The sequence below is a fragment of the Nelumbo nucifera genome, chromosome 1 (assembly GCF_055504915.1).
Source record: "Nelumbo nucifera cultivar China Antique chromosome 1, China Antique-T2T, whole genome shotgun sequence".
NCBI classification, from domain to species: Eukaryota; Viridiplantae; Streptophyta; class Magnoliopsida; order Proteales; family Nelumbonaceae; genus Nelumbo; species Nelumbo nucifera.
In genome coordinates this window covers 207,394,753-207,412,014 of record NC_142649.1, presented here as the reverse complement: position 1 = coordinate 207,412,014, position 17,262 = coordinate 207,394,753, and the positions used below count along the sequence as shown (strand labels likewise).

At 40.2% G+C, this 17,262-nt stretch overlaps 1 protein-coding gene across 1 annotated transcript in view; it reads right to left on the bottom strand.

Moving 5' to 3' along the window:
- Nucleotides 1–17,262, bottom strand: part of LOC104610374 (AP-2 complex subunit mu) — a 52,201-nt gene that overhangs the window by 12,878 nt on the left and 22,061 nt on the right. The window contains exons 4-8 of the mRNA XM_010276947.3: nt 15,609–15,703; nt 15,390–15,479; nt 15,264–15,312; nt 15,040–15,178; nt 396–512 (exon numbers count right to left, since the gene is read on the bottom strand). Coding sequence (XP_010275249.1) covers nt 396–512; nt 15,040–15,178; nt 15,264–15,312; nt 15,390–15,479; nt 15,609–15,703 — 490 coding nt within the window. The remainder of the gene's footprint in view (nt 1–395; nt 513–15,039; nt 15,179–15,263; nt 15,313–15,389; nt 15,480–15,608; nt 15,704–17,262) is intronic.

Sequence of the window (17,262 nt, the reverse complement as noted above, 5' to 3'; positions counted from 1 at the left end):
ACAAAAAGTGGGATTCAGTTGGACATGAATATACCTTTTTTTTCAGAAATAATTTTATTAAAATTTAAAACAAATGGGACCAAAAGGATTTGCAGGCACTTAAAAACTGCAATGTCCAAAAGTGATAATATAGAAGTATTTAGAAACAGATGAAATTTACAAAACATCATGGTTTAGATCACAGACTGGCAATAGAAAGCCCATCCATAGATTGAACCAAAATCCATTTAGATACACAGTCCACATGTTACCCAGGTAGCAGCAAAAAAAAAAAAAGGTTTCTGCTATTGCCTGACTGTAGCACACAAAATCCATGCTAAATGAATCAAAGCTAAAGAAGATTTAAGTTCCTTCTAAGGAAAAAATAAATAAAGAAAAGAAAACAGTTAACTTACTTCATCAGTTCAAATTCACCATCAGGCGGAACAAAGCTGACCGTTTTCTCTGAGTTGAACCTTGTCAGGTTTACACATTGGTGGAAAGTAACATCATCAAGCTCAATAGTTTTGCCACTGTAAGACAACAGAGATTTCAAGTATTCAGCTACCAAAAAAGTAAACATATGCTAGGAATAAACAATTTTAAGCCAGAACCGCAGAGAACAAATTAAGAAAGAATAAAGTCATTTTATGGGCAAGGAGCAATAAAATGGGGTTAGGTAGCAAGGCTAACCTAATTATAGATACCTCATACCATTGTAAATAGCATTTTTTATCTCTATTGATAAAATATTTAATGTTAGCTATCAAAAAAATATTTTGAAGAAACACACATGTATAGATACAGAAGTAGAAGGTGCATGTTAGAAGTCCCTTATAGACCTGCTTTGCACATTAAAAGCCCCTAAAGAAGTTATATGTATGGGTGTTTGAAGTCTTCTGCCTTTTGTCTTTGTCAGCTCTAGTTATTTAAAAGTCACTCTAGTCATAGAAATAGCTTGGGACCACACAGCTAACATGGGGTTAAAGATCTAGATTGGTAGTTTATTACTGATTTAAGGTTATTGCAGTATAATTACTTCTTATTATTAATTAGAGATAGTCATGCTTTTTAAAGGTTTGTGTAATAACCTAACATTTGGAGCTACTTTGTAACCCCACTCTACAGATACCATTCCTTTACTGACCTTCATTTCTCTTTTTTTTTTTTTATCTTCTTGTTCCTGTATTAAATATTATTTGGCTTATGCACTGTACCAGAAAGAGAGAGAGGGAGAATGAAAAAAACGTGATAGAGTTGCAAGTACAATGTCAATCTGACATGTTGATAGTTGGTGTTTAACAGTGAAGAGAATTTAACAATTGTTAAATGTGGGTTTTAAACTAAGTTGACCCTAGGCATGAAAGCAAATGGAAAAAATGTATTGTCAAACAGTTATTTCAGTATAAGATCAAATATTTGAATTACTCGTAGTGGAAATTTTCATAAGAAACTATAACATCAATGATACAATTAAAGAAGTCCTATTTGAGAAGAAAATCTTCTTTTGGACCATTTCTCGATTTGTGCGTGTCATCCTTGATATTTGAGAAGAAAACCTTCTGTATCATTCCAATTTTATCGGATGTCATCCTTGGAGCACGTTTTAATTGGGTTAGGAGGTCAGCAACGGGTTGGCTGATGTTTTAGCAATGCAAGGGGTTAACAGGGAGACTTTATTTTGGGCATGCTTGTAAATTGATTATGTTACGAGGGGTCACCTTATTTTGGAAGGTGACAGTTGTAATTCTATAATTCTCAAGCTTAATAAAAGTTGCTGTTTCCTATCAAAATAAAAAAGACGAAAATCTTCTTACATATTGCTTTCTTAACATCCTTTCAGATCAAGGATTACAACACCAAGTCGTGAGGGACAAAGATCAAAAGGGTCCATTTTTATCAATAACAAAGACTTTAATTAAACAGATATAAAGAATAATTACAAGGAGGGGGAGGTAAACTATCTTAAATCCCCAAGCAGAGGCTAGAGCCCCCCAAAAAAGAAAAAAAAAAACAGAATTACAAAAGAGCCCAAAACAGAGATTCACGAATCACCCCTTTCTGGACTAACCCATCAGCAAATGAGTTAGCAGATCTCTTCACCCAACTGTACTTTTACTTCCATATCCTTAGCCAGCCACTTGAAAATTTTCTTTTCAATGATGTAGCACCACAACCCAGTCTTATCTTCTTTCAGCCACCCTACTACCACCACCTCCAAATCATCTTCAACTACAAGCCTCCTTATACTCAAATCTTTTGCCCTTCGGACTCCTTCCAATGCTGCAAGAATCTCAGCCCCGAGGGAATCACCTGCACCAATTGGGCCTGAGACCATGGCTAATACAATCCCACTCATCCCTGAATACTCCCCCAATGCCAAATTTCCCTGGGTTCCCTCTACTACTGCCATCAAAGTTCAGATTTATATAACCAGTAGGGGGAGGGATCCAAGAAGGACTTTGCCCAGTTCTAACCTGGGCAGAGCTAGCAATCTCTTCCCACTTTCTCAGCAAGTCATCCAGAGTGAAATCAGTGAATAAATCTGAGGATTTTAACCATTGTGCCGCCCTTAAGTGGATCAGTTCTATTACATTTTCAATGCTCCTCTCCCTTTCTGAGAAGATTCTTGAGTTTCGTTCTTCCCACAAGGACCAACATATACCAGCCCTTAAGCATCTCAAGGAGATTGCAAAGTCATCGATTCTTTGGATGTATACACTTTACCTACGCAGGAAAGATCACACTGGTACTGTTACATATAGAAAAGAAGATAAGTCAAACCCTAGCAAAGTGCTAGAAATTCCAGATATCATATTTCATTTGTAACATCACACACACCCGTCCACCTGGAGAAGGGTGTGCATAAATGTATAATACACATCGACAAAAGCAAAACACGTCAGCCACAGAAAGCTAACAAGTAGCCTTGATGAAAATACCATGGTGATTTAAATCCTGATTTATGAAATTAGAAAAACCTGGCTCAGATTTTTTTTTTTTTGATGAATTCCTGACGTAGGATTTTGGGGAGATGTACTAAAGTAGCAGTACTTTGGACAGTTTGGGGGGAAAGGAACTCAAGAATTTTTGAAGAAAGAGAAGAACAAAGAAGCCTTGGTAGAAATCATAACCTGAAGAGTGGGACACTGGGCAAAAAAGTCAAAACTTTTTTTCAGCATTTAAGGTTTGACTGTTTTAGGGCCTGGGGTGTTATTACTGCCTCATCATCTAGAAGATAGAAATCTGTTGAGAAGTGGTCACCCCCAATATGTGGTTGGAAGAAATTGAACTTTGATGGGAGTTGTGTGGGCAATCCAGGCCCATCAGGCATAGGGGGTCATTAAGAATGAGGAAGGAAACATCATAGCTTTATACTCAGGACCTGCTGAACAAGATGATGTGGCAAGACCAGAGCTACTGGCTGCAGTATATGGGGTTGAGAAGGCTGATTTGGGTATTGATAGCTGATCATCGAGGGTGACTCGAGAACTGTTGTGAATTGGATAAAGGGGGAGGGGGTGACATGGCATCTGAGGAATGAATTCAGGTGATTTAAATGGCTCTCAAAGGACATGACAATCCGAGTTAAATGGGTGAGGAGAACTGCCAACAGCCTAGCAGATGGTCTAGCTAAGCAAGGGGTACAAAGAATTCACTTGTATTGGGCTCAATTGTATATCTTTTTTTTTTTGATAAATAAGATGAGCTTTTGTTAGACTTTAAGATAAAATTTTGCAAGCATCCCTTAGAGAGGCACAAGATGCTACCTCTCTATAAAAAGCAAAAAGCAAAGAAAATTACAATGGAGCCCAAAACAATGCATCCCTATTCACCCCTCGCTTAGCCTAAGCATAAGCCATCCCCTTTGCATATCTCCTCACCCACTGTATCCTGAGATTCATATTCCTAGTAAGCCACTTAAACTTTTTCATTTTGTTATTGTCAAGTATGTAGGGGTATTTCTGTCTTTATAATTATGTTGAGGTTGCTGATCTGTAATATTATATTAGAACTAGTGTCCCCCACTTAAGTTAGGGCACATGTGTCTTTTCCATTATGTTAGTAATATAAAACATATCTGACTGAATGGGAGAGGTAATTTTCTCTCATTCGAACCAGACTTTTCTTCTCTCCTTTTCTCCTCCTTTCTCTCTCTCTTTCCTTCTTCTTTCTTCTTCTCTCTTCTTGGTTGTTATCAGACTAACAGAACTCAAGAGCAGGCCAAATCATAATATGGTATTAGAGCACAACTAAGCAACTCGGATCTGCCCAGATTTCTGTTTTCTGTGCACTCAATCAAGGGTTTTCTCTTGATTTCTCTGCCATCAATTGGAGATAAGGGAAAGGGCTGAAAAGGAGTTGTCACCCTCTTCCCTTGGAGGTCTCTATGCCTCCAGTTGTGCTGTTCGTGGTCGGTTGCTGTGGTTTCCAAGAAGCCCTCCCCTAATCGATGAAGAGAAGAGGGCTGATTCGTGTGGTGCAGCGGGTGTCTTGTGTGGTCTGATTTTTTTGTGTGGTTTGATTTTTGGGTGATGAGGTAAGAGATTTCTATGCATATTTTTATTATGAATCAAATAAGAAGTATGTTTCAGATCATATGGTGGGACTTCAAACTGTATTGCGTTAGGGTTTATCTTGTTTTTAGTGTGATTCGAAGGGGGAATGGTCCTCATATAGTGTGGTGAGATTTCAGGTAGTCGTGGGGTAGGGTTTGTGGTGTAAAGAGTGTAATCTTCAGCAATAACAAGTGCTGAAACCAGTGTCATCGGTGTGTGGTGTGGTCTAGTGTGCAGTGTGCCGAACTTAGTAATAACAGAATTCAGCAATGGGAGATAGCAGTGATAGAAAATCTAATGTGATGATACCTACTGACTACCTGAATGTTCAAATGACCTCCATTAAACTGAATGGAGAGAATTATGTACCTTGGGCTAAATCTGTAGAAGTTTTTCTGAAGGCAAAGAAGAAGGTGAAACACATAAGGGAGGAAAAACCCTCCACTAATTCTCATGAGTATGATGACTGAGAACAAGAGGATGCATAGATTATCACGTGGTTATGGAATCCAAGATTAGTGTAAATTTCATGTTTCTTGACACTGCCAAAGATGTGTGGGACCATGCTAAGAAGTTGTATTCTGGTCAATACAATACAACCAGAGTATATCAGTTGTATCAGGAATACTTTAATCTGCAACAAGGCAATCAGAGTCTTGAGGAGTACTATGCTAGTATGAGAAACATTCGTAATGAGTTGAATGTTTATCACCCCCTCACCTCTGATGTCAAAATTCAGCAACAGCAAAGAGAACAGCTTGATGTGACTCGATTTTTGGTGGGGCTGAAATCTAAGTATGAACCAGTGCGGGCTCAGATACTAGGAGGGTCAGCTTTTCCTTCCTTAGAAGAGGTGTTTGCTCGACTTCGGAGGATTTCCATTGGATCTACTGAGAACTCTAATGTTTCTGATAGATCAACCTTTGTAGTATCGAGGGGTTGTGGTGTTAGAGGTGGAGCTCGGGGAGTTCAGTTTGGCCGTAGTGGTAGCAGTGGTCCAGTATATGGCCGGAGTAGTGGTGGTGGACCTACATATAACTATGGCGGTGGTCGTACTGGAGGTAGAGATTCAGGGGGAGCCCGTGGCAGAGGACGTGGTTCCAGTCTGAGGAGGTGTACTCATTGTGGTATGGATGGACGTACCATTAATTATTGCTATGACTTGCATGGTCCCACCCTCAACTTGGGCCAATCATGCCATGACTAGTGACCAGTTTCAGACAGGAGAGTCGTTCAGCTGATCAGGTGCCTCCTACATCCACAGATGTTCCCGGGAAGGAGATGGTGAGTGTTCCCTGTGATGAGTATGAGAGGTTTGTCCAATCCACATCTCAGCAGAACACGGCTACTCTTGCACACTCAGGTATGGCTTGTTTGGCATCCACACCCAATCCCTGGATTATTGACTCTGGAGCTTCCGATCACATGACTGGAACTCCAGGTATGTTTTCAAGACAATGTTAACATGACCCCCTTGTCTTTATCCTCAGTTTTGTATGTCCCTAAATTTCCGTTTAACCTTATGTCTGTTAGTAAGTTGACCAAGTCACTCAGTTGCTCTATTACTTTTTACCCTTCTTCGTGTGTTTTTCAAGATCTCAAGACAAGGATGAAGATTGGTGGAGGGCATGAAGCTGGTGGATTGTATTATCTAGTGGCACTATCGATTTGGTCATTCTTCACTGAAAGTTTTGAAGTCTCTAGTTCCTTCGTTGAATCAACTTTCTGTTTTAGATTGTGAGTCGTGTTAGTTGGGGAAACATTAGCGTGTTCCTTTTAGTCCTAGGGTTGATAACGGTGTGACGAGTCCTTTTTCTTTGGTTCATTCAAATGTTTGGGGTCCTTATAAAGTGATGTCATACAATGGATATAGATATTTTGTCATTTTTGTTGATGATTATTCAATGATGACGTGGCTCTATTTAATGAAAGAAATGAGTGAATTGTTTACCATCTTCCAAAAATTTTATATTGAGATTCGCAACCAATTTGGTGTTTACATTAAAATTTTTCGTTTTGATAATGGCCATGAATATTTCTCTTCATCATTTCAATAATACTTGGACCAACATAGCATTATACATCAGACCTCATGTACTTACACCCCACAACAAAATGGGGTGGCTAAGAGAAAGAATCGTCATCTTTTGGAAATAACTCGATCCCTCATTCATCACATGAATGTTCCCAAACCCTTTTGGAGTTATGCGGTGCTTAGTTCTTGCTTCTTGATTAATCGGATGCCCACGTCTATCCTTGATGGTTATTCCCCATTCACTACTTTGTTTCCCACCTTGTCTCCGTTTCCTCTTTCTCCTCAGGTTTTTGGGTGTGTTTGCTTCGCCCATAATCTGGGCCCCGGAAAGGACAAGTTAGATGCACGATTCATTAAGTGCATCTTCCTTGGCTATTCCCAGACCCAGAAATGGTACAAGTGTTATAATCCTAGTTCTCGACATTCCTTTGTGTGTGTTGATGTTACCTTCTTTGAGTCTACTCCGTTTTTCTTAGAGTCCGGTGATGTTTCTTCCTCCTCATCACCTCCTCCTCTTCCACTTCTAATTGCGGATTATGTTCCTCTTGTTCCAGTTGTGACCAAGTCCTTAACTCCAGTGCCACCACCAATTGAACAGCCACCTATCCGTCAAGTGTATACACATCGACCACATGTACCGGCTCCTCCTCCTCCAGCTCCATCAATGTCGACAGATCCGGCAATTCTCTCCACACCAGCCCCAAACCCAGTATCTGATCTTGATCTTCCCATTGCCTTGAGGAAAGGTAAACGCACTTGTACCCTTCATCCTATTTCTAATTATGTTTCACTCACTCACCTTTCCGCTTCCCATCGCTAGTTTATCTCTTTGTTATCCTCAGTTGTTGTCCCTAAGGATGTCTAGGAAGCCCTTGCCTCTCCAGGATGGTGCCATGCAATGGAAGAAGAACTCTCAACTCTAACTAATAATCATACTTGGGACCTCACCACTCTTCCTCCTGGGAAGCAGGTTGTCGGTTGTAAGTGGGTTTATACTGTTAAGTATTTACCTAATGGTAGTGTAGAGCGACTGAAAGCTAGATTGGTTGCAAAAAGGTACTCCCAAACCTATGGTATTGACTACACAGAGACCTTCTCCCCAGTTGCTAAGATAGGTTCGATTCATGTTATGATCTCTCTTGCTGCTATGTATGATTGGCCCCTCTATCAGTTTGATATCAAGAATGCTTTCTTGCATGGTAATTTGCCCGAAGAGGTCTATATGGAGCAACCACCAGAGTTTGTTGCTCAGGGGGAGGATGGTAAGGTATGTAGACTAAAGAAGGCTATTTATGGGCTTAAACAGCCTCCTCGAGCATGGTTTGGTAGGTTTAGTGAGGCGGTAAAGAAGTTTGGTATGAAACAGTGCCAAGTTGATCATTCAGTCTTCAATCATGACTCTCAGGTAGGAAAAGTCCTATTGGTGGTGTATGTAGATGATATTGTTATTACCGAGAATGATAAAATGGGCATTGACAGGTTGAAGACTTTTCTACAGGAACATTTTCAAACAAAGGACCTTGGTAAATAGAAATATTTCTTGGGGATAGAACTAGCAAGGTCTAAGCATGGTATTAATTTGTGTCAGAGGAAATATGTGCTTGATTTGCTGGAGGAAATAGGTTTGTTAGGTGCTAAACCAATTGAAACACCTATGGAAACAAATACTAAGCTGAGTAGTGATATGGGTGAAGTGTTTGAAGACCCTAGCAGATACCGACGACTTGTAGGTAAACTGAACTACCTAACCATCACTCGGCCAGATATTTCATTTGCGGTTAGTGTGGCAAGTCAGTTCATGCAGAAACCTTTGGTTCCTCATTGGGATGTGGTTCTAAGAATTGTGAGGTATTTAAAAGGGGCTCCTGGTCGTGGTTTGATATACAAAAGTGGTGGAAAACTTGAAATAGAAGGATATACTGATGCTGACTGGGCCGGTTCTATGTCTAATAGGAGATCTACCATAGGCTATTGCACTTTTCTTGGGGGTAATATGGTGACATGGAAAAGTAAGCACACAGTCGTGGCAAGAAGCAATGCAGAGGCAGAATATAGAGCTATGGCACATACTAGTGAATTAGTGTGGCTAAGGAACCTTCTACAGGAGATAGGATACAATGTTAACACTCCAATGAAGCTCTACTGTGACAATCAAGCTGTAGTTCATATTTCTTTTAATCTGGTGTTTCATGAAAGAACCAAGCACATAGTGGTTGACTGTCACTTTGTGAGAGAGAAGGTGCTGAATGGAGTGATAAACACTGCATATGTTAACACAAGGAACCAGTGGGCAGACTTATTTACTAAAGGGTTGAGTCGGGGAAGAGTGGACTACATATGTAACATGCTGGGATTATATGATATATACTCACCAGCTTGAGGGGGAGTGTTAGTGTAGAGTATGTAGGGGTATTTCTATCTTTATACTTATGTTGAGGTTGTTGATCTGTAATATTATATTAGAACTAGTGTCCCTCACTTAAGTAAGGGCACATGTGTCTTTTCCATTATGTTAGTAATATAAAACATATCTGGCTGAATGGGAGAGGTAATTTTCTCTCATTCGAACCAGACTTTTCTTCTCTCCTTTTCTCCTCCTTTCTCTCTCTCTCTCTTTCTTTCTTCTTTCTTCTTCTCTCTTCTTAGCTGTTATCAAACTAACAAAACTCTCAAGGGCAGGTCGAATCATAATACATTTCATTTCTGTAGCACCAGGTTAGAGAGTCCAAGTCCTTTAGCCAGCCCACCACCACTTTTGAATCGCCTTCTCACCAAATTTGCTAATTGTAACTCATTGGCAATCTGCACCCCTTGTAATGCTGCCAACAACTCTGCTTTAAGAGAGTCACCCAAGTCCACAGGGCTGGAAAACAAGGCTATAAGTTTACCTTCTGAATCTCTCAATACCCCTCCTATACCCAAGGGGCCTGAATTTCCTTGGTTGCTCCTGTTGAAATTCAGTTTAGTGAAGCCTTCCATTGGAGGTGACCATTGCATCTCCACACATTCCTTTCTTGAAGAGCTTTTTGCAATTACTTCCCAACTCCTCCAAACATCATCAATGGAGAATTGGGAGAACAACTCCAAAGTCCTCACCCAATGGACCACCCTGACCATTGCACAATCCCTAACAGCTTCTTTGCTTCTCTCTTTATCTGAGAAGATCCTAGCATTCCTTTCTTCCCATATAGTCCACACCACAGCTGCTCTAACACATCTCCACATTATTCTTCCCCTTTTATTGGGCCACGAAAACAAAGAAGGGTTAAATAGCATATTGACCTGCGATGGTGGAGTCCTCTACACCCAAACAAAGAGAAAAAACAAATCCAAATCTCTGCAACAAAAGGACAAGAGATCAATAGGCGATAGCAACTCTCATTCTTGGATTTACACAATATGCACCAATTAGGAGAGAGAAAAGAATTAGGCCTTTTCTTTTGTAACATAGCCAGAGTATTAATCTTCCCATGCACTACTTCCCAACAAAAAGCTCTTACTTTGTAAGGAATGGGTCTACACCAGAATTCTTTAAAGGGAAACGACGGAGGGTCTGAAGAGATGCACAAAGTCTTAAACAAAGCGGCACAAGAGAACAAGCCCTTGGGATGGGGGGCCCAAATACACTTATCAAGTTATCAGGATCTAAACTGACATTTTGAAATATGTGTAAAAGGTCCGAACAAGCTGAAACTTCACTGCCACTTAGACCTCTCCAAAAGCCAAAGTCCCAATTAGGGCCCACAAGGAGTAAGGGAGGAACAATAAATTTAGACACACATTCATTTTTATACAAGGATACCAAATATAAGGTGGGAAAGAGATCCTTTAGTAGACTACATCCAACACTCTAGTATCCTCCCAAAATTTAACAAAAGTCCCAAAGCAAGCATCATTCCTTACAAACCGAAGTAGAAAAGGCAAAGTGTGATGAATGGCTTTCCACGGAGAGGTCAATGTGGCCCTATTAGATACTCCTACATCCCAACCTCCCATGTATGCTTGCTATTATTTTATGCCACAAACTATCTCGTTCCTCCAACCATCCCACCCTCTTGCAGACTTCTACACACAACCTCCCATTTAATCAAATGATCTTTCTTTCCATCCCTGGATCCCATAGGAAATCTCTCATTAACTTCTCAATTTTTTAGCCTCCTTTTGGGGAATCCTAAATACTGACAGAAAATAAATTGGTAGATTGGCAAGAGTGGATTTAATCAAAGTAATTCTTCCTCCCAAAGACACATAGCTTCTCTTCCAAGCTGCCAACTTTTTTGCACCTCTCAATATTTGGATTCCAAAACCTGTTTTCTCTAGGGTTTGCTCCTAAAGGGAGGCCAAGGTAGGTCAAGGGCCAGCTAACTATGGAACAATCTAAGGAGTAGGCAACAGAGTTTAGTTCCCCTTCCTCCAAGTTGACTCCCGCTACACAACTCTTTTCAAGATTAATTTTCAAATTAGAACCTAACTCAAATTTCCTCACCATTTCCTTTAAATTCCTCACCACACCTTGCTCACCCTCTTCAAAGAAACTTATGATATCATCTGCAAAATGCAAATGTGTCACTGACACCAAATCCCTTCCAATCTTCCACCCTTTTATTACATTCTTCCTATCAGCCTTTGAGATCATTCTACTAGGGTGAACAAAAAAGGTGAAAGAGATCACCTTGCCTTAGACCACAACAGGCTGGAAAGAAGTCTCTCACAACCCCATTAATCAGAGGAGAGTAGTGACATGAATTAATGCAACCAAAAATCCAATTGCACCATCTCTCCCCAAACCCACAATTCTTCATTACATCATCAAGGAAATTCCAGTCTACCAAATCATAAGCTTTCTCCATATCCAATTTACATACGAAACCTTTCTTCCTCAATTTTTTCATATCCTCCACACATTCATTAGCAATAAGAATTTGATCAGTTATTTGTCTCCCTTGGATAAAGTCCCCCTGATTTTGACTGATTATGGCTGGAAATACTACTTTTAATCTCAAAGATAGAACCTTAGCCAAAATCTTATAGATGCTTGTTACTAGGCTAATGGGTCTAAAGTCCTTTGGATGGCTAGCATCAGTCCTCTTTGGAATAAGGGCAAGAAAGGTTGCATTCACCCCTCGGCTCACAATAAACCTCTCTGCAAATTCATTGAAGACCTCACAAAGATCATCTTTTACAACGTCCCAACAGTCTTGATAGAAAGCCATAGTAAATCCATCTAGCCCTGGGGCTTTCGAACTATTCATTGAGAAAACTGCCTTCCTTATTTCCTCTTCCACAATGTCTCTCTCCATCCACTGTGCTACTTCAGTCTCCACTTAGGGCCACTCAAAACCTTCCAGTCGTAATCTATCATCCAAGGACCTCCTAAAGATTTCTTTGAAGTGGTCCACGAAGATCCTGGCAATTTCATCTTGATTTGTTATCTCTTGCCCATCTACCTCCAATCTAGCCACAAAATTTTTTCCTCCTCCCATTTGCCAAAATATGAAAGAATTTTGTGTTACCATCACCTTCTTTCAACCACTTGCACCTTGACTTTTGTCTCCAACTGATCTCTTCCCTTAATGAAACTTCTTCCAAATCTTTCTTAATCCTAAACCTCAATTCTCTTTCCTCCTCTACCAAGATTCCTTGGGCTTCCTTCTCATCTAACTCCTCTATCTTGGATATCAAAATGACCATTTGTTCCTCAATTCTCCCGAAATGATCCTTGTTCCATTCCTTAATTTTCTCTCTCAACCTTTTTAGTTTCTTATGAAACCCCACTCCTTTCCATTTTCCAAAGTATGAAAGAATTTTGTGTTACCATCACCTTCTTTCAACCACTTGCACCTTGACTTTTGTCTCCAACTGATCTCTTCCCTTAATGAAACTTCTTCCAAATCTTTCTTAATCCTAAACCTCAATTCTCTTTCCTCCTCTACCAAGATTCCTTGGGCTTCCTTCTCACCTAACTCCTCAATCTTGGATATCAAAATGACCTTTTGTTCCTCAATTCTCCCGAAATGATCCTTGTTCCATTCCTTAATTTTCTCTCTCAATCTTTTTAGTTTCTTATGAAATCCCACTCCTTTCCACTTCACCCCCCTTATCCTCCCTCCACTAAGCTCATTACAAATCAGGCTCCAAATCCTGTTAGCTTCCTCTTCAACTAATGACATCCCCCCCTCCCAATCCTGTCTGCCTCTACACCCTTCTTGACAACCTCACTTCCATCTTCTCCAACTGGTTGGGAAACAGGTGTGGTAGTAGAAGTATCTGCAACAGGCACAGAGACACAATCAGTACCAAAAACCGAATCGACAATAATACCTGAATTGAGAGGCACAAGGGGGTTCTCTGAAATAGGAGAATGAAATCCAGTAGGAACCAACTTGGGAACCCTTTCCTTACAGCAGATCAATTGGCCCGTAGTACTGGGACTCAAGCCACAAAATTTATTAGGACCCTCACCCTGTTCTCTCCTTGATGCATTCAAGTTTCGTCCAGATGAAGGAGTCGACACCATCCTACATGGCTCTTGGTTTTGGTGTGAATCTAGTTTAGAGTCTTCGGTCTTCCCTATTGAGAGAGGTAGACCCAACAACCTCCGTGATAGCTACCATCACCTCCTTTGTACCAGTGAATTTAGTAACAACAAACCCAGAATCTTGTACAACGTTGGGCTGGCCTTCCTTGCCAAATAAATCTTCCTCTAAGAATAGAATCTCAGTATGGAAGCTTTCCTCCTCTTCCAGAGAGAAAACTTGTTTTCCTCAATGCTACCAATACCTTAATCCTCAACAGATTTTGTTTCACTGTCGTCCTCACTAGAATCGTCCAAACCTTCTACCGTCGCCATCTAGAGCTTGGAGGATGACTTCTTAAACTTTGGGTTGCACCGTTCTGGGGAGCAAACCGATTTTCTGTTGCTGGGAACCCATACCCAGGTGGAAGATGCCGCCTGGTTGCAGGAGCGACTTGCGGCCGGTAGAGGATTGCTGGAAGGGGACGATGATGGACCAGAATTATTGTCCATCAACTCCCTACCTTGCCCCGTCACGTGCCTGTTTAAGGTGTCATGTGCATCTACATCAAGATGGCCCATGGACTCTTTTGTAACGGATATTAATAGTTAGGCGGGTCTCCATTGCCACGTGATTACTAAAGGAAGCACGTGTGGGGCGGCTTTGAGGCATGCTTACTCGATTTGAAAACCGGTGTCGGTCCACCTCCTGCCTTTCTCCCTCACTGTTTCCCCTACTATTTACGTGTTGAAGCTCACCCACACCTTTGCCTTCAAGTATCCCCTCTGTCACCGCATGCAAAAAGGAATTGCCACCTTTCTATCTTTGACCAATACCCAAACTACTTGAATAGCCGCATAGCTCTTTTCCTTTCTGATTTTTCAAATTTTGTTTAGCTAAATTTGTGTAATACCTCTTGTCTTGCAATCCACATAAAGCTGCCACCTCCACCTCTTCATCTTCCTCCCTTCTACCCTCTCTCCACAGTTGTGCTTCAATGGACATCACCAACCATATAGAGTAGGAGTAGCCTTCTATTTGAACTCTTCTTGGAATATCTTCAGGTTTCACCCCACTCAAATTCACGGCAACAGAGTGGAGGTCAAAATCAAAGAAACCATCTAGGCGAACCTCACAGAAAGAAGCTAGAACCCTGAATATCTCCTCTTTCCAAAGATGAAATGGCACACCTAGTACACGATTATATTATCCTCAACTCCAAAATGTTTTGTGTTGGATAGAAGACACCACTTCGACACTGTAATTGCTAATCCATTCAGCTGAAAATTCAAGGCATTAAGAACACCTTCAGATATAGTCATCTCCAGTAAAGCATTAGCCTTTCAAAAGGGGTGATATGACAGTCCTTCAGTTCCAGACTCCGCAAGATTGTTTCTGCAACTTCCTTCCAACTAGATGGAGGCAGTGAAGTTTCAACCACGAACTTCTTCTCCCAGTTCTCCACTCCACCATGAGTTATCACTTTATTCATCCCATCTGTTTTCCCCGTTATCAAGATTTCTTCCTCCAAAGTTTCCATCTTGTTACAGATTCTATCAGGATTCACTACATTGTTGTCAGTTCTCTCACTTACCTCCAAACCTGTTCAGGTCTCTATTTGTGCTGCTTTTGATCGGAGCAAGAAATTACCAAGCAGGCCAGCAACTTCCTGCCATCCTTGGCTCTTCCTTCCTTGCGGGAAGCACACAAACTGCTTGGGTCAGCTTTTCTAAAGCTGTGTTTTTTTTTATTCTTTTTTCACAACCTCTTGTTGTAACTCTGCTTTCTTTTTATCTTTTTATTAATGAAATAATTTGTGTTGCTGATAAAAAAAAATGGGGAATGCATCAAATATGAAAAGGGAAAGAAATTGTTGTGCCCAAGCATTTGCCAATATCTATCTATCTATCTATTATATATATATAAAAGGCCAGTGTTCTGCAGAAGCTACCTTTTGGTAGGGCGATTTTTAAGCTGTGATTCCTTTTCAAGACCAATTTTGTCATTTAAACCCAACTTCAAATCAGGCATTCCAGAAAGGAAGCACTTCATAAGAATCTTCCCAGTCACATCACAACGCAGAACACTACCTACAATCACCAAAACATCATATGGTAACCTGAAAAGCAATTCATCTCCCTAGGATAATAAACAGCTATGACACCAATTAAATACCTTTTGAAGACATAAGAAGATTAACACTTTCCACAATATCCAGAAATACCTGCACCAGAAACATATTAAAATCTGGTAGAATGGCTTGTCATTCCAAATTCCAAAAGGAAAGGAAAGTATAATCACCTCATTCTTCTTGTAGACAAGGCCCTCCCTTCGCCAGCCAACAGCACCTGTAACTTGCAGAGTCGCATTTGGAACTGGTTTGTCTGCAGGCTGTTAATATTTTACATAATAAATTATTAAGGAACATTCAATATAGAACAAATTTTACATACTAAGCACACCAGATTATCAAAATGATTAAGTAATATAAAGCTTCAAAATGAAATTCTCACAACTAACCTTGGATGAGAATGGAGAGCGAACCCCTTCTTGAGTAATATAAAGCTTCAAAATTTCCGGAGAAAGATTTTGAGGATAGCCGAAGTCCATTATTTCTGCATAATTAGTAGAGATTATCATGTATCTGGTACATATCTTTTCTTTTTCACTTGACAAAAATGCTTGTAAATAAGATCTAATTGTAACATACATAGAATTTATTTGCGGGCTTTTATTTAAAGAATAATGATTTGCAGAGAAACCAGCAATCATAACAATATTGTTAGTGAGACGAAAGGAAACAACATAGACAGCAAAGTGAAACAAAGTTTACATCTGGGGCAGATGATAAAACATTTAGGGGTTCCAGGAAAAAAATTATAGTTGAGAAACCCAAAACAGGAAACAATATAATCCATAACAAGTGCTAGAATTACATATATCTTGACAGGATAAGTAAATTTGATAGAAGAAAACAAAAATTATGAAACAGTAAAAACCATAAGAACTATTAGTCATGACTCATGAACTTTCAGATTGAAAACTGTAAAACTCTACAACAGCATTGTTAGAATGCATCTAAAGAAAAGCAATCCCTCAAAGTTCATTCAGAAGCTGAGAAACTGGACCACAAAAGGAGCGTTTATGGTTGCATCAAAACTTAGGTAAGGACCTTGTGCCCTTTCACCAAAAGTCTACTAAACATGTATATTCCCATGTGGTGTTTATTCCAAGGGTGATGTAATTTGTACTATATGCCGCAGAGGGCATTCTTCTTCCTTGCTGAAAACATGGTATCAGAGCGGGTCGGTGCTCTGTAAATCTCCTCACTGCATCAGCTGAAGGATTGCTCTGTTCATTCTGGACTGAGAATGAAGGAAGCAAACTCGTTCTGGACCTGAAAACTGTTCGTCTGTTTTTCCCTCTTATCTGTTCTGGGCTGAAAATAAACTTTAAGTGATTCCAGAAATTGTTGATGATTGGTTGATTCTTCCTAAGAGATCGGCCGTTCCTTTTTTGTTGCTTTTTCTTTCTTTGTCTAGGACTGGTAAACCTAGAATTCTCTCAGACTGAACAGGGAGACCTTTTTTGAACCTTTTTCTTTTGGTTCTTGGTGTAGATACCAAGAATAGGTTAAGGTTTGCCCCAACCAGATGATATAAGGTGGGTTTAACCCCTTCTTTGTGGGTCGGATGATCCAGAAACTAAGTTTCTTGTGGAAAATTTTATAGGTCATGGGTGACCTGTTATTGAATGACTGGTACAGCAGTAGTTCACTGATGTTTGTAGTTAATATTAGCCTTGGGGGGATCTGTTACACCTGTGAGAGTGTTCAGGTGACCAGCATAGCAGCAGAATACTGATGGTTGTGGCTTAATGTTAGCCTTGGAGACCTATTTGACCTGTCTAAGTGTGTTACTACATAAACTGAAATTGTGTTCTGAATTCTGATTGTTAATCACTCAGAGTAAGGGCTGTGAATTTCTCTTTGTGAAGATTCTGCACCTTCAGGAACCACCATGAATCAAGGTGGAATGAGTAGTGGCCATGACCCCATGAATTTCCCAATGACTATTACCCCGTTGGATGGTAGGAACTACCTGGCATGATCTAAGGAGATGCGGTTGTATATCACAGCCAGGGGTAAGGCAGGATATATTAATGGGAAAATAAA